Source organism: Leuciscus leuciscus (assembly GCF_965113295.1).
Source record: "Leuciscus leuciscus genome assembly, chromosome: 17".
NCBI lineage: Eukaryota > Metazoa > Chordata > Actinopteri > Cypriniformes > Leuciscidae > Leuciscus > Leuciscus leuciscus.
The window spans coordinates 34,252,629-34,275,387 of NC_138741.1; the positions used below are offsets into that span (position 1 = coordinate 34,252,629).

General features: G+C 40.1%; 2 protein-coding genes across 2 annotated transcripts in view; one reads left to right on the forward strand and one right to left on the reverse strand.

Annotated features, from left to right (window-relative positions):
* LOC309479463 (uncharacterized protein) overlaps positions 1-22,759 on the reverse strand; it is a 323,172-nt gene that overhangs the window by 137,639 nt on the left and 162,774 nt on the right. The gene's annotated exons all lie outside the window — the stretch shown is intronic.
* On the forward strand, positions 1,005-5,460 carry LOC309479410 (piggyBac transposable element-derived protein 4-like). Its single transcript, XM_082143538.1, has 5 exons — positions 1,005-1,806; positions 2,764-2,829; positions 3,045-3,128; positions 3,441-3,530; positions 3,678-5,460. Exons 1-5 carry the CDS (start codon positions 1,658-1,660, stop codon positions 4,711-4,713), a joined length of 1,425 nt encoding a protein of 474 aa, XP_081999664.1. The 5' UTR covers positions 1,005-1,657; the 3' UTR covers positions 4,714-5,460.

Here is a 22,759-nt window from a genome sequence, read left to right on the forward strand (position 1 = left end):
TCAATGTTTACAGGATCAAGTCAATCAACTCAGACAAAGTGAGGGTAGTCCATAGGAATCTTTTGTTACCTGTGAATTTCCTACCGATTGATGAACCTCAGGAACAGGATCAAAGGAACGATAATGTGAATGATGAAATTGCTCAAAGAGATCCAGTTGACCATGATGATGAAATTGTTCAAGGAGATCTTGACCATGATGACAGAACTGCAAACTGGATATTAAGTAGTCCTGATGGTTTCGTTGAAAAAGATGGTCATACATACTCTACAGACTTACCTGATGTATCAGATTGTGTGTCAGAGATCCTGGACTCCGTGAGTGTTGATGCTGGGAACCTGAATGAGAGAAGTGATTCCAAAGTGCAACGTGATGTCGACAGAAGTGATGAAAATGTAACAAGTGATGTCAATTTACCTGAAGTGAATGGTCAAGACTCTGATTCGACTCAAGGAGGACAGTTTAAGCATGAGGTCGCTAAGGAACCTGTGGTGTGCACACAGCCAAGACATGTTGATGCTGCAGTAACTCAAACAAGACTTGGCAGAGTCATTAAGCCTCCTAAAAGACTGATTCATGAAATAAACAATCAATTCATACACAGTTCAGACTCTACAGTGAGTTCTTTTGTTTATTTCGTTAAAAGTGTTTTCACATAAACAGTGACATTTGATTTCATACATAGTTGAGAACACAAAGGAAACATAGTGATACAGAGATTTGAAATCAAATTGGGAGTTAGAATATAATGAACCTTTGAGGTGTAACAGGCATCTCTTTACTCTACTGTAAGATTGGGAGTAGGCACCTTCCTTGTCTTTATGTACTCCTTATGGGAGAATCAATTGATTGACAGTTAATCATACTCCATGTACCTTTTCTTCTCTTCTTTATTGATTGAAAACATGAAGTGGGAGTTCAATACCCCGTTTTTTTTTTCTCTTTCCCTTTATTTGCTGTTGGTTTTTCTTATTATTGTGTGTCCCCATTAGGCAGGATTTAACCCTCTGAGGTCGAGAAACGCGCCCACGCGTTTTGCTGGATTTTTTTCACATAGCAGCAACATAAACTTAAAAAAATCCGTAATTTATGGTCATATAAATAAAATAAATACATGATTATAAACTATAGAGGGTCTTCTTTTTTTGTGTACACTCACATTAACATCAAAACCTTGTTTTTATTTTTAAATAAATAAAATAAACAGGGTGCGCTTTCAGCTCACTCTGTCTCCGCAAAAATCTTTCTGGAACAAGTCTGGAAAACTCAGCGAATACTTATCACACAACCATGAAACATGCGTCTAAAGAAAGCTTTAAATTTCTACTTTTAAATAAAACAGTTCACATTCAAAACAAATATTCTCCTGCAATGTAATCTGTATGAAACTAAAGTGAAGTACAGTTTCTCCCGTCTCATCTAATTATCTGTAATTAGTTCACGCCCTCTCGCAGAGCGCGCTATTCATAAGATAATGTGCTGAGGTGATATGCAAAATAAGGTAAACGCCCCCTGAAATGAGTTCACACCCACTCGCAGAGCGCGCTATTCATAAGATAATGTGCTGAGGTGATCTATGCAAAATAAGGTAAAAAGCCCCCTGAAATGCTTTAAAACCAGCTAGTTTAATTCACTCACTTTCCTGCGCCGTTGGAAGATGACGCGATACACCAGTGAGGAAGCCCTTCAGCTCGTCCTGGATAGTGATGAAGAGTTCACTTTTTCCTCAGAAGAAGAAGAGGACTCTGACAATGAACGTTTGTATTTTGAGGAGCGACTTGATCCAGGCGTGGATATTTCGGATGAGTAAGTCTTTTTAAATTTACTTGCATTAGTTGACAAGCTATTTTGTATAAACGTAGGCTACATATTTTACTGGTTGGACCATTTCCATACTTGTCATTCAGAGTAATTATATTTAAATGGTCTAGGCTATGCTTTATAAAGTAGGAGAGAGGCTTCATGCAGTCTGTTTTCTTTCGTTTTTAATAGTTTTGTTTAAAATAATACATTTCGAGCTTTCTATATATTTCTCTGGTATTTTAGGCAAAGCTTATGAGTTTGGGTTCATTTATGAGGCCTCCAGTTCCTGCTATTTTTAATTCTTATGTTTTAAATACAGGCATTTGGTTGATGAAACAACTATTAAAATTAAGATACAATTAATACAAAACGAAATTCACTTTAAAGAAAGGCTTTATACAAAAAATAAACTTAATGAAATGGTCAAAATCTTCTCTGCCCACTCCATTTGTCTCGCGATTGCGCATGATCTGACTCATGCTTTTCACTTTTCATATAATCAACATAAATGAAAAAAAAAAAAAAAATGATTTTATTTAAACCTAAATATGAACTAAATTGTTTTATTTAATTTTAATGACTAGGCTACTACACGTAGGCCAATTAGCCTACAGTACAGAGAAATTAGTTGACAAGCTATTTTAAATAAACGTAGGCTACAGATTTTACTGGTTGGACCATTTCCATACTTTCCATTCAGAGTAATTTATATTTAAATGAAGAGTGCTTGCAAATATCTATTGCAAATGTGTGTATGTGCTGAAATGTGTAAATATGCCCAGCTGATGAATTGCAAATGTGTTAATGTTTGCGTTGTGCTATCTCCGTAATGGCCCATTACACACAATATATGCCTACAGCACGTGTCTACAATTATTTGCATCAGTTATTCATATAGACTAATGGTAATATACTTTGAAATATTTATGTTATAATAGTTTTCAACTTTTTTTAAAACAGGAATGCTGCATCTCCTTCATCTGCAACTCGGAGGGCGCGCAGCAACACAGTTGAACGTCAGAAAGAGTAAGTACATATTTACCAATGTTTGTGCAATTTTGTTTATATACTTATTACAATATGAGCCTGTATGAGTTTATTTATTTTTAGAGGTTGGTTGATAATGTTACATTTTTTTCTTTGTGTTATCTTATCAGCATGCTAATGCCCAACAGTTGTGCATGTGCTGGAATAGTACTCTAAAATATATGATAATAATAGTTTTCAACTTTTTTTGAAAGGAATGATGTAGGTTGCTCACTCTCACCTCTCACTGCAACTCGCACTAAGAGGGCACGCAGCAACACAGACAGAAATCAGAAGGAGTAAGTACATATTTACCCACTATTTTACAGATGTTAGACCAATTTTGTTTATATACTTAGTGATGCTATATGTACATGTGCCTGCCTGCCTGTGTGGATTGCCAGACACAATTGCAAAACACAATTACCAGACACAATTGCAAAAATTGTGGTGTTATGTATGCACAATATTACAATTAGTGATTGGTAATGTTAGTATAAAAGAGCTTATTTTTGTTGTTTTACCAAAATGCTGACTGTCCATCAGTTATGCATGTGCTGGCATAGTACTTTGTTCAACCTTTATTAATATTAATATTATTATTTTTATAGGAATGTGGTAGCATCACTCTCACCCTCACCTGCAACGCGCACTGGGAGGGCACGCGACAGGTGTCGTTCAGTTTTGAGAACAACTGAAAAGTAAGTACATATTCTGGTTTTACATAGTCCATACAAACATTATGTGTCTGTATGGCTTTGCATCTGGCCAATGTTAAATAATGATTGAAATGCAGTTGTTATATTTTGTGTAATAAACATGCTCACAGTTGTTTGTTTGTTTTACAGCTATAAAGGTGATGGTGATCATCAGACACCTGTTGCAAAGAGGGCCAAGACAAACATTCAGACAAGCAACAAGCAGTCTACTCTGTCATGGAAAACAGAGACTGACATTGATATGGTTCCACAGACTCTGAGATTCCTGCCTGCACGGGAACCTGGACCACAGCTGAGTCCTGCTGATGCACACACTCCTCTGAGTCTCTTCAAAATGTTTTTTTCTGAGAATGCAGTGTCAACTCTGTGCTACAACACCAATGCTCAAGCTGCTGGTGCAATTGCAAAAGGCCGCAAATATAAATGGACTGATGTCAGCATCAGCGAGATGTACAGATACATTGGGCTGCTTTTTTACATGGCCATGGTGAAGATGAGCTCCATCAGCGACTACTGGCGGCAAGACAGTCTTTTCTCTTTGCCTTTTCCTGCCACAATCATGTCCCGGGACAGATACCGCACCATTTCATGGAATGTGCACATGAGTCACCCAGATGCAGATAAAGAGAATGACAGAAAGAGGGGCACACCTGAACATGACCGGCTTTTCAGGGTCAAACCTCTCATGGACACCATACGTCATGTTTGTAAAGCCATCTATCATCCTAAAATAAACTTAGCTGTCGATGAGAGAATGGTGGCATGCAAAGCACACACAGGTATGACGCAGTACATGAAAGCCAAACCAACCAGATGGGGTTTCAAGTTGTTTGTTCTTGCAGACTCATCAAATGGATACACTTTGGACTTTTCTGTGTACACAGGAAAGAACAACTTTCCTTCAGGCCATGGACTGTCACATGATGCTGTAACATCTCTTTTGGATTGTAAAGTTTTAGGCTCTGGGTACCATGTGTACATGGACAATTTCTACACAAGCCCAAAGCTCCTCAAAGACCTGTTTGCAATGAAGTTTGGTGCATGTGGGACTTACAGGGACAACAGGAAGGATTGCCCACGTGATGCAACTAATTCACTCTCTAAAAAATCTGCCAGAGGATCCATCAGGTGGATTCGGGATGGCCCTCTTGTATTTGTGAAGTAGATGGACACACGAGAGGTGTCTGTCTGTTCCACCATTCAATCTGCTTATACAGGAGACACTGCGCAGAGGAGGGTGAAAACACAAGATGCATGGAGGACAAAGACATTTCCATGTCCTGCACCTGTGATTGCATACAACAAGCACATGGGGGGTGTGGACCTGTCCGATCAGCTCTTACAGTACTACACTGCACAACACAAAACAATGAAGTGGTACAGAAAGATCTTTCTACACTTCTTGGACATTGCTGCCACCAATGCTTTCCTTATCCACAAAGAGCTATGTGGTAACATGACCCATAAACAGTTCATGGAACAGCTTATTGCGGAGCTCTGTGGTGTGTCACAGAAAGTAGCACCAAAACAAACCAGTAGTGACCATGTGCCGGTTCCAGGAGCTGAGCTGGGCTCAGATGCAAAGAACATTTGCACAGTTGGTCGCAAGATCTGTGTGCTTTGCAAAGGACAGCTTGGTAAAAGGCAGGACACACCTTGGAAATGCCAGGCATGTAATGTTCACTTGTGTCTTCAGTTAAACAGGAACTGTTTTCAAGAATGGCACAAAGACATGTAACTATATTCTATCTGCCTTTATTTTAGTTTATTTTGCTCATTTTGCATTATTTTGCTTTATTTTGCTTAGAGCCCGCATCAACGGGGCATAAGCATTTACTGTGAGATACCTGCAAATTTAAAACATTTAGTTCCTCCTCATAGAGGAATTACAATAAAACAGTGAAAAACAAAACCTTTGAATCTCCTCTACTTTGTTCAGGCTGCCTCTCTTGATGGCCCATTAGTCATTGGGGGAGTGTCTGTCACACCCCTGGTCTGAATCTCATTAATATTGATGAGCGATTACCCCTCCCACGCATAAACCTCTTCTGACAAAAAAAACTGTTTTACAATGTTTAAATCAATGTATTGTTTTAAGAGAACGATCAGGCAGGATGAATTTCACATCATTTTGAAGCCAGAACTAGAAAGACAACATACATTAGTCAAGAGGCTTGTGGGCATATATTTAGAATGTGTTTTGTTGCCTTATTTCAGCAACTTTCTTTTTTTTTTTTTATATAACCACGCATAAACATTATTCTCTTAAAAATACAAAGATTTACAAGCATGTTGATCAGATATTATGCTAGCCCTGTTTTTGTTATATAGAGTGAATTTACACTTTTGCCATTAACATGTTTATAAATAACTGAAAAAAAAACAAATGTCAGAGCATGTCAGATCACCTCCAGGGCCCAGAAAACAGCTCAGACCTCAGAGGGTTAAGGGGGGTGTATGTAACGAGATAAATATTGTAAGTTGAGGTCCCTTTAAGTAAATCCTGCAATAATGGGATTGCGTTTCCTATTGGCTGCACCGGTGGCGCTATAGGACACTGTGTTCGAGTAATCTGCAGCAGAGCTAGAGAAAACTGCTGTAGGTGAGTCCGTTCTGTGTTTGTTCCACACTAAAAGTAAAAAATATGTAATTTCATATAAGATGTTTGACACTGTATGCAAGGATTGCTCGCAGTAGATACTGATTGATTTATAGAGCATGTTTTCTGTTTATATTTTTGAGTATTTTGATCGTTTCATGTCTGTTTGTATGCATTATACGATCTTTCTATCTGCGTCATTCTCCATGTGCTTTCTAATGAGGTGAAACGTATTTTGATTAGGTGGAGCTTGAACTGCATAACGACTGCCTGTCTTTTCTCTTTGACTGCTCTGTATGCAGGTAAATGTTTATCATAGTGTTTAAAAATGTACTCGGTTAACTTAGTTGTATTCTCTGTGTTAAGAAATATTGACATTTAAAATATTGAGTAATGTTTACTGTGATATTAAGTGCAGCAGAGCTAGAGAAAACTGCTGTAGGTGGAGCTTGAACTGCATAACGACTGCCTGTCTTTTCTCTTTGACTGCTCTGTATGCAGTATGCAGGAAAATAAAGAATCCTGATTTCATCTATATTTTGAGTGTGTGTGCTGATGAGGGGTGAGACAAACCGGGTCAGAGAGAGAAAAAAAACAAAGGTCACACATATTTTTGGTGGCATATATTTGTAGAAATTATCATTCTTTCTAAATGTGATGTAAATATGTCCTGTAACTACCAGATAAACAGTAACAGACGCGACTGAAGAAGTGTGTCCTCTTTCTTTTGTGAAATAGACCTAACGGTCATTTATTTGAGTGACTAATGTGCAATTTTGACATAAATTAATTAATTATGATCAATGTATCACTTTTTATTGTAAACCTGTGGTAAAACATCGATGCTTGGGTTTTAAATATTCAAGTAAACAACAAAAATGCCAGCAAACGGCCGCTTTTATCATGTTTGTTTTCAACGCTGTTTCCAGTGATTTCTGAGTAGTTTTCTGATAAAACTTCCGTTTGTTGTTGAATGGGTTAGTGTGACGTTGTTCCAGAGAGGCGTGTTACGGGCGTGTTTTAGTGAAGCGCTGTGGAGCTTCTGGCCCGACAGTGGAAACGCAGGCCCGGTGCTATTAGCCCGAGGCTATCAGCCCGGCACGGCCCGTTTAAAGCCCTGGCCCGGCCCTGGCCCGGCCCTGGCCCGACAGTGGAAACGCGGCTAATAAAGGTTAATTTGTATTTAATTATAAATTCTATCTTTGCCCAGGGCCGCGGGAAGTGGGGGTGCTGGGGGTGCTGCAGCACCCCCTGTTTTCACAGAATTGTAAATGCAACGCATATGTTTGTTCATTAAAATGTATAAATTTTTAGCATTTAGTCATTTATTTGTAATAAACACTTTAAGTGGGCTATTTAAAAATTGTTATTTATATGTTAAATTATCTTTTTAAAACATAAGCGCAGAGTGTTACGTAATATTGTGTGTGTTTGTGTTTCGAAAGAATTTGTCCGCAGCTGCTCAAAAAACAAACAAAAAAAAAAACGTCAAAAACCCCACTGTCAGTGTTTTGTAAGGAACAGGCAAATATGTAAAATATAGCAGGAGACATTTTAATTGTTTACTAATAAAACAGTTATTTTTTATGTCAGTGTCGGCTAGACAGATGAAGTTGACGACTCGCGATCTTCGCAGCGCCAGAGAGAAATGCACATTTCATACGAATTGCATAAGCAGCGCAGTCTGTTTTCTTTCGTTTTGAATTGTTCTGCTTAAAAGTAGACATTTCAAGCTATCTATATGTCTCAGGTCTGTGAGGCAATAGGCTACCTTATAGGCCTACGCTGAGTTTCATTATGAGACGAGCTCCAGGTTCGCCAGCGCCTCCGTATCCTGATTATTTATTTTCTAATAGCCTATATTTAGGCTACTTCTTATTAAATCCAGACAATTTGTTGATGAAACATCGATTAAAATTAAGATACAATTAATACAAAACGAAATTAAATTTAAAGACAGGCTTTGTGCTTTCAGTTTGAGGTCTCTGTGAAAGTTTTAAAACATTATTTTAGTGCCACTTTAGAGCGCTCACGTCCGTAACGGAGAACTGTCTGTAACATTTTATTTTTTATTTTTTGTGAAATAAATTTCTAAAAAAAATGCGACTTAGGCTATAGATGTTTTTTTCTTCCCCGTGGCGCATTTTGTGACTGATATGCGACTCCGGAGCAATAAAATAAAAGGGACTCCACTCCGGAATAAAAGCATGAATCAATAAAGTCAAAAATGTGATGTGCAGTCAGGTTTGAGTGTGTGCGCGTTTTTTGAGGAGTTTTATAGTCTTGATATTGTTTCTTATTCAAAAGTGGTGACCTGTGTGGAAGAGCGTAGATTGTGAGTGTTCTTTGCATTCATTAAAGGGTAACTCTCGCCAAAATTGAACCTAGGCTCTTTTTGTTAATCTGCCCGAGTCAAACTTTCGTGTAAAAGCATAAATAGGATGGAAACGCCACTTTTAAGATTGACTGTATTTTCGTTTTGGTCAAAATGCCTTTTGAATGGGAGTGAATGGGGCACTGCTATGATAGCATCAAAATCGCTATTTTTAAAACACTAAGAAGGCTCGACACAACACCAAACTGTGCTGAAGTATCACCAGAGGCTCTACACATGAACTCCCGCATGGTTTGTGGACACAGAGTTTACTAAAAAGAAAGGTTTTGTACGACTCACTTTATCAGTTTTCCGGTGGCTGGAATTTTGTCAGTCAAAAGTAGTCGATCTCTGAATATATATTTATAAACATGTCACAGAAAAAAACATTACTGGTGTGCATCTTGTGAAAAAACAATTGCACTGACATATTTTAAGATACGTTCTCATTTAAAACAGCTCAAACATGCATTTTAGTCTAGGACTAGCCTTGTCTGTGAAGCCGGGTATAAAATGAATGGGCTATTTTCTTATAACGTGTTTTAATTGAATATTAGATTCAAACTAAATAAAAATTCTGCAAGAAAAGGTATATTAAATAAAAACCCTAAATATCATGACTGTGTGGACTATTACACCTTTGTTTTCTGAAGTATGACCACCAGCTTTCAATTCGTTGGTTTGTGGTTGAGGAGTCACACTGTACATATGGCCTGAAGCCCCTGCAAGGTCATCATCTGTGTGACTGATCCCAGAACAGTGGATTGCAGCCATATTTCCATCTAAACAGAACTGGAACCTTTGTAAGATATGCGCTCGTCTTCACAAAAAACTAAATGCAGGGTTTTTAAACTTCTCGTGTGGGGAAAAAGTTGTTTATTCTGGGCAGTATGGCAACCCATGGCAAAAAGCAGGATAACTTGTAGGCTATAGCTTACTTGAAAGAAAAACAAATTTGCCGAGTAAAAACAGAGTTTGTGTTGTTGAGTCATATTTTTTTTCTAGTAGACTACAGAGCTCATGACAAATAAAAGTTCCGGATGGACAAACATTAAATGCAAAAACCAGTGTGAATAACAATATCTTAAAATAAACTAGAGAGTGGATACACAGATATGGCCTATTATGAATGAAATTAATGCATTTATTTGTCATTTAAACTGATGCAAACAGGGAAAGAGAGTAGAAAACACGTATTATCCTGTCGCTCCCTCTAGTGGACAGCATTAAGTATTACGGCCTTCATTACTCAGATAACTCAAGTCGATGGATTTTTTTGGGAAAGTAAGTCTGACCAGTTAGAAAAGATATAAGCAGACCAGTCTGAGGGTCTGAGCTGAGGCTGGTGAAGCATTAAAGTTCTAGCCGGAGTCAATTTCTCATAATAATAATAATTAATCCCAAACCTGGTAATTTTGTCAGTATTAATTTACATTCACTGATTCTGGCTTCTCTCTTTTCTGTCTCTTTCTTTTAATGCAAACTGAGTAGGCTACACATGCTTATATTCAAAAATATAAACTTTATTTCTATTCAATTTTCAAAATTATTTATAGCCCATAGGCTGTGTCACACACGCCTACCTGCCTTTTGATGTAAATAAAAGACTAGAGTGGTAAATGTTACGGACATATTATCATGGTACAGTTCAGCCTATTATTGATTTTTATTTCCACTTCCCTTTTATCCAAAGAGACGGAACTATTTGCACTGTATTTATCAATGGGAAATATGCTAATATAATCTGTCATACTGTAGTTCACATTAATGGGGTCGCTTGCAAATCGCAGCAGCACGAATTACGTGACCAGCAACATATTTCTGCTTCAAATATTGTGTGTAGTTAACAGTGAGTGGTGGTTTCACACATTATTTTATTAAAGTGCATTTGTCAGTGAAGCACTCGTACTGACTCTTATTCTGCCTGACAGAAAGAAAAGCTCATAGCTTACTGAAGGCGGAGCGGTTTGACCAATCAGATGAAAGGGGCGTTTCAGCGCCGCCCATGTGTGCAAATGAAATATCGAACCCATAAACTGACTTTTAAACCATAAATGAAAAATCGAGCCAAAATCTAATTTTTCGTTTTTTAAGCTAAACTAAAAAACGAATAAACGAGCTGGTTTTCATTTCTCGTTATTCCATTCCAAACAGGAAATGAAATGATCAAAAAGTACACGGACCAAGGCTGCGTTCCAGTCCAAAATTGTCATGCCCTTCACTCGCAAACTTCCCTCCGTCTCGTTCACTCGGATGTACGTCATTGCGAGTGCTCACTACAGGCGGAAACTGCAATGGGCTGAATTGGAACGTCCTAAGCCCTTGATCACTTGGAATCAGCTGTAGAGTTGATTTATTATTTAAATTTTTTTTTTTCTTTAAGAATTTGTTTAATGCAGCATCCAAATGTTTATAGGTGTGTTTGGGTTGTTTTAAATTAAAAATATATATTATTAATATATCATAGAGTTGTCTGTTGTGGTGGTGATGTCACAGTTGTACTGCATTGTGGGACATATAGGTGCCTGAAGTGTACATTTGAAGCAGACTCGCTCCCTCGGTCAAAATCGAGGGAACGAGGGTCTGTCCATATAAACTTCCCTCGTCCACTTCACGAAGTGGAACGCACTTCAAAATGGCGGCAGGGATTCCCCCAAGGGGAAGTGCTTAGGGAAGTTCGCAAGTGCGTGTCTAAAAGTGGACTGGAACGCAGCACAAGTACTTGTTCATTCAACTTTCGACCTATAACCCATGTTGAACTTGCAAAACCTACAATCAAATCTGAGATTTCTCAACGGCAATCGGGTGAAAGAGACTAATTTAGCCGTCTTGCCCCATAGACTCCCATTCATTTTGCACTCATGGGCGATCGCCCCCAGTGGAACTCTGGTGGAACTACAACCAAAATTCGGTACAATAGGACTTAAAAGGGAGTGGCCAGGCTCTCCGTAGACGGGCTCTGGTATTGCTATGTATTGCTGGACCCAGATGCTTCAGAGGTGAAAAACATTCCAGGAACAAAAAGCCCTTTCAAACTACAGCTGTACAAAGAGGCACTCGGGAAGGCTTATCATTGAATAACACTGTTTATAAGCACATTTCAAGACTTTTTAGCCAGTGGTGAGCATATTTAATTTAATGAAAATCTTACAAAGACATATGTATAAAAGACTATTTACATGAATGGGTTTAAATCAAAGTGAATTTTCATTACTTTCATTGTTGTTTGAAGACTGTACCAGGGATTCTTCTAGCGAAGACAATGAAGTGCACGTAAAGTCTCACAGTCCACATTATGAGAGTAAAGCTTACATAAATATAATGTTTAAATGTAACTCATTTTAACACGTGACTTGTGTTTTTTTTTTTTTTTTTTTTTTTTTTTTAAACAGATATGGGATGTTCCAGATGAAGCAAGCACACCAAAGAAAGGAAGCACATCAAACAGGTATTAGTTAACAAGACATTATTTGGAGGTTAGGAGTGGAGTTGCTCAAATTAATACATAGTTGTTGTTTTTCAGACCCCCTGATCTCTCTCTGCCTTTTTTGGACCAAGTAAGTTCATAATGTTCATACCTTGCTAAGTTACTTTGTTACAACAAATGAAAAAATGTAGTCTGTCTTTATAATGGTCAGTTCTAATGTTATTTTAATAATTGTTATATTTCTGACAAATCTAGGAAGCAGGAAAAAACTGAACAAATATCCAAGAACACACACATGATTGCTTTACAAGTAGCCTAATTACTTTTGTATGTCCATAGATGTAAATTCCTGTTAATCTTTGTCTTTTTACAGCAGTTACACACGTCTCTATGCACCAATAATAATCTAAAGTGACTGGGAAGAGTCAGATGAGAGCAGACAACATGTTCAAGAAGAAAGGTTCTTAATTCATTTATTAATGACTCCGTCTCAATATCATGTTCCCAAATTTATTGACTATTTTTTTAATTTCATCATTAACTTAATCAAAACCTCTTTATTTATTACAGCACAGATGTATTAACTGCTGCAGATATTGTGTCAGATCTCTCATTGAAGATCATAAAAACGTCTTGCAGCAGATTCAACATAAATAGAGCCAATGTTTGGGATGGAGCAATTCGTGGATTCAAGCATCATACGACCCATTACACAACATGCTTGTTAAATTCACAGATGACGAAGGCACAACTGAAGATGCAGTGGACACAGGTGTTCCCAAACGTGAGTTTCTAACCCTCCTAATGGACTGTTTATGGGCACGGAGAATCTTTGATGGTCCAGAAAATAGGAGATTTCTCACCTTTAACAACACAAGTAAATGATTTACTTACATCTACCTTTTATCTGCCCTGTTCATAATTGTCTTGTTTTATACTAACTGGACAATAACAGTTTACTACAGCTGCCAGAGAAGATGAATACTTCCTTGCTGGGCGGATGATTGCAGTTTCTATTGTTCACGGTGGTCCAGGTCCAGGTGGTGGACGATCACCTCACTGGGAGAGTTGGCATTAATGGAACAGTTGAAGATAAAACAGATGAGAAAAAGGCAGCTTTCCTTGAGGTGCACTCAATTTTTATATAAGCTCGTTTTAAGATTTTTAAACAGTTTAAAATATCTGTCCAGATTACAGGCATATGTTATAGCATAAAGTAATTTTGTTAAGTGAGAAACCTTATTAAAGGTGTAAAATCCTAATAGCAAAAATAACATAGCTCTAATTAATCTAACAATATTAATGAAAGCAGTTTACATATGATAATAATAATTTAAATTAAGAGTTATTTTTCAGAAAGTTATCATAATGACTAGATCTTTCTGTTAAACACAGGGCCATTTGGACACACCCACGTAATGAAAGTTGGTGACCCCACATCTACGCCACCTGGACAGACGATGATTGGCTGAAAAACTTCAGAATGGGAAGAGGCAGTTTCAAACTACTGACACTCTCCGGCCCTGGCTGACATGACAGACCACTCAATTCAGACAGGCTGTGCCTATAGAGGCTCGTGTTGCAATTTGTATTTGGAGGTTATCCACAAACCTGGAGTACAGATCCATCTCACAACTGTTTGGTGTTGGGTTATCAACATGTTGCACTATCACCCAAGAGGTTGTGACTGCCATAAATGTGGTAATGAAGCCTCTGTACATAAGCCTCTGCAGCAGAGTTCAGGCAGATAATACAGGGTTTTCGTGACAAATGGAGATTCCCTCAGGTGGCAGGTGCGATAGATGGAAGCCATATCAAGATCAGAGCTCCACCTGACAACTCATCTTGTTATTACAATCGGAAGGGAGACTATTCCATCATTCTGCAAGGTGTGGTGGACCATAGAATGAGATTTTGGGACATTAATGTTGGACGACCAGGTAAGATACACGATGTCCGTGTTTTCTCCCTCTCATCATTGTATAAGCGTGGCAGTGCAGGCACTCTTTTACCTCATTGGACTGAAACGTTTGAGGGGGTCGACGTGCCTGTTTTTCTTTTGGGTGATTCGGCTTACCTTCTACTAACTTGGCTCATGAAAGCTTACCCAGAGGGAGGAGCAGTAACACCACAGCAGCTCAACTTCTACCACAGATTGAGGCAAGCCCGTATGACCATTGAGCGTGCCTTTGGGTGCCTCAAAGGACGCTGACGTTGCCTTCTTTTTTTTTTTTTTTTTTATATGTTTATTGTGCAAACTTCCAAGCATGTTACAGACAATAAACAGGTCAACTGTAAATAAGAAGTCTGGCATTTTCCCATTTTCTTTTCCCTGGAGGTAGATCTTTTATGTAAAAGCACATAGATGAAAAATAAATAAATAAATAATAATAATAATAATAAAAAAAATAAAAATAAAAAAAACAGTGACAACAACAATAATAAATAACTAGATGCGAAAGTTCGTCGAGACAAACTTTAAGTTGGCTTGAGAAAGTTTGGACCAGAAAGTTTTTTGCTAGGCGGTTGCTAGGATGTTATGGGTGGTCGCTATGGTGTTGCTAGGCGGTTGTTAGGGTATTCGGGGTGCTTGCTATGGTGTTGCTAAGCGGTTGCTAGGGTATTCTGGGTGGTTGCTAGGCGGTTGCTAAGGTGTTCTGGGTGGTTGCTAGGCGGTTGCTAGGGTGTTCTGGTTGGTTGCTATGGTGTTGCTAGGCGGTTGCTAGGGCATTCTGGGTGGTTGCTAGGGTATTCTGGGTGGTTGCTAGGCGGTTGCTAGGATATTTTGGGTGGTTGCTAGGGTCTTTTGGGTGGTTGCTAGGCGGTTGCTAGGATATTTTTGGTGGTTGCTAGGGTGTTCTGGGTGGTTGCTAGGGTGTTGCTAGGATATTTTGGGTGGTTACTAGGGTGTTCTGGGTGGTTGCTAGGCAGTTGCTGGATATTTTGGATGGTTGCTAGGGTCTTTTTGGAGGTTGCTAGGTGGTTGCTAGGGTCTTTTGGGTGGTTGCTAGGCGGTTGCTAGGGTATTTTGGGTGGTTGCTAGGGTGTTCTAGGTGGTTGCTAGGGTGTTATGGGTGGTTACTATAATGTTTTGGGTGGTTGCTAGGTGGTTGCTAGGGCATTTTGGGTGGTTTCTAGGGTCTTTTGGGTGGTTGCTAGGCGGTTGCTAGGGTATTTTGAGTGGTTGCTAGGGTGTTCTGGGTGGTTGCTAGGGTATTTTGAGTGGTTACTAGGATGTTCTGGGTGGTTGCTAGGCGGTTGCTAGGATATTTTGGATGGTTGCTAGGGTCTTTTTGGAGGTTGCTAGGCGGTTGCTAGGGTATTTTGGGTGGTTGCTAGGGTGTTCTGGGTGGTTGCTAGGCGGTTGCTAGGGTGTTTTGGGTGGTTGCTAGGCGGTTGTTAGAATATTTTGGGTGGTTGCTAGGGTCTTTTGGGTGGTTGCTAGGCGGTTGATAGGGTATTTTGGGTGGTTGCTAGGGTGTTCTAGGCGGTTGCTAGGGTGATATGGGTGGTTACTAGGTGGTTGCTAGGGTGTTCTGGGTGGTTGCTATGGTGTTGCTAGGCGGTTGCTAAGGTATTCTGGGTGGTTGCTAGGCAGTTGCTAGGCAGTTGCTAGGGTGTTCTGGGTGGTTGCTATGGTGTTGCTAGGCGGTTGCTAAGGTATTCAGGGCGGATGATATGGTGTTACTAGGTGGTTGGTCGTTGTCACAGATGGTTCCATCTCTATACAATGTTCTGATACAGAGATATAGGTCTTGCTAAACGGTTGCTAGGGTACTCAAGTTTGGTTGCTATGGAGTTGCTTGGGAGCTGGAAGCTTTAAACTTAAGAAATTCAATCTCTTTAGCCTGGCCTTAGTGTAGTGGATCCTATGTACCACCTTAAACTGAATAAGGCTCAAACGAGCACAAGTCCAAGTGGAACTGATCCTAAGCAGTGACTCTCTCCACCAGTCCTCGTCTAGTGCCAGCCCAAGCTCTTTTTCCCATGTATCCTTTAGCCATAAAAGGGAAGATACTTGCGAAGAGAGTAAAAGATTGTAAATTGGTCCAATGCTGTTTTGTGACGCTGATGAAGACATTATATTATCTAAAAGAGTCTCCTCGGGTAGGTTAGGAAAAGATGTAAAATTAATTTTAACAAAACTACGAAGTTGGAAATATCTGAATCGACCATGAATAGATAAGCTAAATTTAGTAACAAGGTTTTCCCAACTACCAAATATTTTGTCTAGGAAGAGATCACAAAAAGAGACCAGACCTTTGTTTTTCCATAATTTAAAAGTTGGGTCTAGCAAAGAAGGTAAAAAGAGGTGGTTATTGCAAATAGGGGAAAGGACAGAAGGAGATTTTAATCCAAAATGTTGCCTGAACTGTTTCCAGATTTTTAGCGAAGAAAGTACAACAGGGTTATTAGTATACTGAGAAGGCCGCGTTGTAAGTGGAGCAAAAAGCAGTGCGGGTAGAGATGAAGTGCAAGAGCTGGCTTCTATAATGCACCAGTTAGTGTCAGGGGAATGATACCAAGTTTTAAGCTTTTGGAGATTAGCAGCCCAATAATACAACTGAATATTAGGGAGTGCAAGGCCTCCATCACGTTTGGGCCTCTGGAGAATTGATAATTGAATTCTGGGGGGCTTGCCCACCCAGATGTATGAAAGTACAGTGGCGTTAAGTGATTTAAAAAAAGATTTAGGGAGAAAGATCGGGAGAGTCTGAAAGAGAAATAGAAACCGAGGTAATATGTTCATTTTAATTGTTTCGATGCGACCCACTAGTGAAAGAGGTAGTACCCTCCATCTCTGAAGGTCTGATTTAATCTTCTCAGTCAATTCCACAAAGTTATTCTTATAAAGTGAGCTAAAGGAGTGTGAGATGTTTACACCCAAGTATTTAAAGCCACTAAGAGATAAATGGAAGGGTAGCGCGTCAGAAGAAATCAATTTCGCTAACTGGTTAACAGGGAAACATACACTCTTTGTGATGTTCAGTTTATAACCAGAAAATATTCCGAAGGCCTCTAGCAGATTTACTATTCCGTCAACACAATTTACTGGGTCTTGAACATATAATAATAGATCATCAGCATATAGTGCTACTCTGTGTTCGATACCTCCTCTAATTATGCCTGAAAATAATGTGGACCCTCTCAGGGCTATAGACAGAGGCTCTATAGCGAGTGCAAAAAGCAATGATGAAAGGGGGCATCCTTGGCGTGTGCCACGCGAGAGAGGAAAAGGAGGCGAGGTTTCGGAATTTGTTTTAACTCTTGCCACTGGAGCAGAGTAGAGAAGACGAATCCATGAGACAAATTTAGGGCCAAATCCAAATTTTTGGAGGATTGTGAACAAGTAATGCCATTCCACCCGGTCAAATGCCTTCTCCGCGTCGAGTGCAATAACCATCTCAGGATTTGGAGAGGCAGAGGGAGACAGAATCACATTTAGAAGTTTACGTACACTAGATCAGTGGTTCCCAATCCTGGTCCTGGGGACCCACAGCTCTGCACAGTTTGTATGTTTCCTTTATCTGACACACCCAGTTCAGTTCAGAGCTCTTTCCTAACGAGATGATGATCTGAATCAGGTGTGTTAAATGAGGGAGACATGCAAACTGTGCAGAGCTGTGGGTCCCCAGGACCAGGATTGGGAACTACTGCACTAGATGACAGTTGACGGCCCAAAATGAAACCTGTTTGGTCCTCTGATATAATATCAGGGAGGCAGGTCTCAAGTAGGCATGCCAGTACCTTTGCCAATAACTTGACGTCATTGTTTAGCAAGCTAATTGGTCTGTAGCTACTACATAGGTTTGGGTCCTTATCCTTTTTTAGTATGAGGGATATCAGCGCCTCGTTCAGTGTTGGTGGCAAAACTCCCTGCTCTAATGAATCATTGAAAACATCTAATAATAAAGGAGCAAGCAGTGCAGAAAACTTCTTAAAAAACTCAGCGGAGAAACCATCTGGGCCGGGGCTTTTGTTATTCTGCATCAGAGAAATGCAAGAAGTGATTTCTTGTAGACTGAGTGGTTTATCCAAATTTTCTGCTGTTTCCCTACTTACCGATGGTATATCTAAGTTATTAAGAAAAATTTCCATGACGGAGGTATCAGGGGGAGGTTCTGATTTGTAAAGGTTAGAATAAAACGAAGAGAACTCCAAATTTATGTTTGTTGGGTCTGTAGTCAGTATCTGGGAAGAGTCATATATTTGGGAAATAAAGTGAGAGGCATGCTGATGTCTCAACTGCGAGGCTAGAAGACGACTGGCTCTGTCCCCATGCTCATAATAAGTTGCTCTTGTCCGTTGTAATAAGTGTTCTGCTTTATTTGTTGTCAGGAGGTCAAATTCGGTTTGTAACTGCAGACGTTTAGTTACCAGAGCAGGATTTAGGGAAGAGGCATGTTGTCTATCAATGACTAAAGTAGAGTCTATAAGTTGTTGCTGCCTCAATCTTCTGGATTTAGACAAATGCGCACTAAAAGAGATAATACGCCCACGTATAAAAGCTTTTAATGTTTCCCATAGTAGCGATGGGGAGACGTGTTCAGACCTGTTGGTCTCTAAAAAGAAATTTATGTCTGAAGATACATAGTCGCAGAACTCTGCATTGGCCAACAAACTTGTGTTCAACTTCCAGCCTCCTTGATGCCTATGCGAACCCGAGGGAAGACATAACTCAAGTCTGTGAGGAGCATGATCAGAAATTACTATGGCAGTGTAATCTGTAGATCTGACGAGAGGTAAAAGGGCCTTATCAATAAAGAAAAAATCTATGCGGGAGTAAACTTGATGGACAGTAGAGAAATAAGAAAAGTCTTTAATTTTAGGGTGAAAGAAACGCCAAGGATCAACACACCCCACCCGATCCATAAGTGTTAATAGAGTCTTAGACATAGCTGTTGGCATGGTCGATCTGGGCTGTGAACGATCGAGGCTTGGATCAACAACGCAGTTGAGATCTCCTCCTAGTATAAGATGATGAGAATTTAAATTTGGTAGATGGGAAAATAACGTGGACATAAAATTTGGGCTATCCCAGTTAGGTGCATACACACTGACTAGCACAACCGGCGTTTGATGAAGGGTACCAGAAACTATAATGTAACGACCACCAGGATCAGAATGTATATGATCGGGGACAAACTTGATTCGTTTATGTATTAAAATGGCTGTGCCCCTGGATTTACTGTTGAAGTTGGAGTGGAACATTTGACCAACCCATGGTTTACGAAGCCTAGAATGGTCAACTGTACGTAGGTGAGTCTCCTGCAAAAAAACGATATCAGCGGAGAGATACTTTAAGTGTGAGAAAACTCTGGAACGCTTTATCTGCCCCCCCAAACCCCGCACATTCCAAGTAATAAAGTTGATTTTATGTCCGGCTATACCCCCTGGCATTACAGAAGCACTTGTCATTTATAATATGTAAGGTAGATAAGACTGAGTGTAAAAACAGTAGTTTGGGAACCGAAGGTATAGAAAGAAGAAAGAACGAGGAAAACAAAAGCCGACAGACAAAAAAAAAAAAACACAAGTCACACCCTCCCCCTCCCCCCCCCTTGAGTAATACCAACGAGTGTACATACAACCGGTTAAGCATGAAGTGTCTTATGCTCCCAACATTGTATTTTTGCATACCCTGAATATTACAGTTAACCGAAAGGAAGAGAAAAAGCAGCCTGAAAAAAGTATCGCAACCGCGAGCTTCAAAGTGGCTAATCTCAGTGACATAGTGCACAGGTGCCTATACAGTTGTAGCTGTATTGCAAATAGGCTGTAAATTATAAAGTGGCATTGCTTAGTCCCAAACCTAAAACAGCCTTAATCATGAAACCAGAAACGGAAAGGGCTACTGCTACTGTCATAACGAAACAAAATGAACATAGCTTTCACAGCAGTCCAATAGAAGACCGACAGAATATATACTAACCAGAATAGCAACACCTGAATATATTTTTACTCCGCTGCTGAAGTCTCCTTGGCTGGAAAGTTCTGTCGGTAGAAAGACTCCGCAGCCACGGGAGAGTTGAAGACGTGCTCCCTGTTGTTGTGGGTGACTCGGAGACGCACCGGATACAGCATGCCGAACTTCACTCCCCGTTGGTAGAGAAGCCCCTTGACTGGGTTAAATGCTGCTCGCCTTCTCGCAACCGCTGCGCTGAAATCCTCAAAGATTTTGATTCTATGGCCGTTGTAAGAAGAGTCCTTGTGTGACTTTGCCCACCTTAGAACAGCCTCCTTCTCCATATAGCGATGAAACCTGACAATAATCGGGCGTGGAGGATCATCCGGTCGAGGTTTCGGCTGCAGGCTGCGATGTGCGCGGTCTAGCTCAGGTGGCCCAGAAAGAAGGTCCCCCAGCAGGTCAGCGAACAGCCCGGCCATAAAGACTCTAGCATCCTTTCCCTCCACGTTCTCCGGGAGTCCCAGCACTCGGACATTTTGGCGTTTTGAGCGGGACTCCAAGTCCTCCACTTTCGCTTTGAGCTCTGTATTCTCTTTCACCACCGATCCCAGGTCAGACTGGAGCCCGCTCACGTCCAGTTCTAGCTGCGTTATCCTGTCACTGTGGTCGGATAAGCTAGTCTCCATCTCTCTGATAGTAGAAGTTTGTTCAGCCAGACTCAGCTGGAACGATTCGACCGACGAACGGATAGGTTCCAGGGAGCTATTTAGTAAAGCTGTGAGTTCGCCGGTCATATTCCTCCTCAGCTTTTCAAGTTCTAGGACAAGCGTCTCCGTCGTTAGTGGTGCTACATGGTCTTCCGCCATACTGCTACAAATTTTAGCACTCTGCTGCTTTTCAGCTTTACTAACTGATTTTCCTGCTTTACTCATTTTGCTTCACGAGTTCCGTTTTAAAGCAAAGTAACTGTTACAGGATGAAGTACTATGCGGCGGTGAAAGGTATCGTACTAAATCGAAAGGGTGCGGAGCTCGGACAACGTGCGTCTTACCACCACATGGCTTGACCCGGAAGTCTGGCGTTGCCTTCTTAAAGAAAATGAGACCCACATAATTTTTGTAAGCCGCATTGTGTCTGCTTGCTGTGTGCTGCATCATTTCTGTGAGATACAGAAGGAGGAATTTCTGGAGGCAGAAACCGTTGCAGAGGAAGAAGGATCTGTACATGATGAGCAGGGACACGCACAGCAGCAACACGACATTAGAAATGCATTGTGTAGCTACTTCACTACTATATGAATGGCCAACACCTGCAAATACTCTGCATTTAGTATTCACTATGTTAAATAGTTAAGGTGTGTTATCTCCCGAGTTCATTTTCACTTATTCTTATGTGCTAGTATAGGAACCACCACATACTGAACCAGTTTTGTCTGATTTAAAATGGATGGGATGGGAATACTTTTTAGTTTGAAATACTGTTTTATTTCCTGTTTAATTAGTAACAAATGTAAAGTTGACACATCTGAACAAACATTCTTTTTCTCCATTTCGAAAATAAAATGTTGTAGTAGACAGTCCTGCATCAGCAATGGTGTTTGTGACATCTCAGGAAACGCTGCTTGAATCTCCCACTGTTTATTGAAATACACAATTTCTCTGTTACTCATGTCATTTTAATGCAGAAAAAAATATATCACAATGCATGTTGCTATATACACAATGCAGTGTGTGTGAGTGAGTGATTGAGTGAGTATAACGAAGAGAATATAACATGAAAACAAGCAACAGGTTTATTTAGCTGCTTTTGGTTAATGTGAAGTATCCTAACTGGCTGTCATATTGGCAAGGCAAAGTATACTATCTATGCCTAAAGTTACGGCATAACTTCTGAAACAAGTGGTTGGTATTGGCAAGTGCAAAAACTAAATAAACTCACCGTCAACCTCTGTGTCAGATGCGGTATAGCCCGGTCAACTGTGCTAGCATCAGTAGCATCATTGTAATCTGACGATGGCAATGTTGAACTATCATGGGACTGTAGTGGATTTTTCCCCCTAAACCCAACTATTTAGAATAAAACTGTTGCGTCTACTCATCGACACAGAGCGTCTACAAATCGACACTTGATAACTTTTATACTCCAGCTCTTGCGTCTTCAGTCGACAACTGGCCGAGTCTCTTACCCTAACTTACTTGCTTCCCTAAACTGACCTGCTGCGCAGCAGAAATTAACAGACAGACATCAGCAAATGTCCTCTAAATGCTTCAATAACGGCCAGGAGAGTCTTCTAGCTGTTCTCAGGGAATCTCTCCCAAGAAGCAAGGCCGGAGGATCTCAGACAAATTCCATTGAGAATCCCACCGTAAAACACATATACAACAGTTTTTATAGAATCGAGAAAACAAATAAGACTAACATGTCACCTTCAATATGATTGGTTCAATTGGTTCAAAAGCCCCAACCCTTTTCCTCTGTCACTGGCACAAGCAAACTTTGTTTTAATGATGACTTAATTCGTTAATCACAAGATTCTAACAGACTGTCTAGTTTCATTTCCCAAACTTTGTTATTTTTACATATACATACGCACACAGTCAAAGACACAAGTTTTCCATTGGTTTCGTACAGTACATCCTGTTCAAATAAGGTTAGATGTTAGAAACATGGTTAGTTTAATATACAGTTTAAAATTTCCACGACAGGACTCAACAACATCGACCGGATCAACGTCAGGTTTTGTCCCAAGTGTTTTGTCGAGGTCATCGTACCAGGGGAACTTGTCTTTCTCCTTACCTGAGCTGCCTGTTTTATTAAGTGCTTCCCGCACTTGTATGTACTGCTGGCGAAGTTTCTTTGCTTTAACCCGGCACTGCTCCACAGACCTGGTAAATCCCCTTTC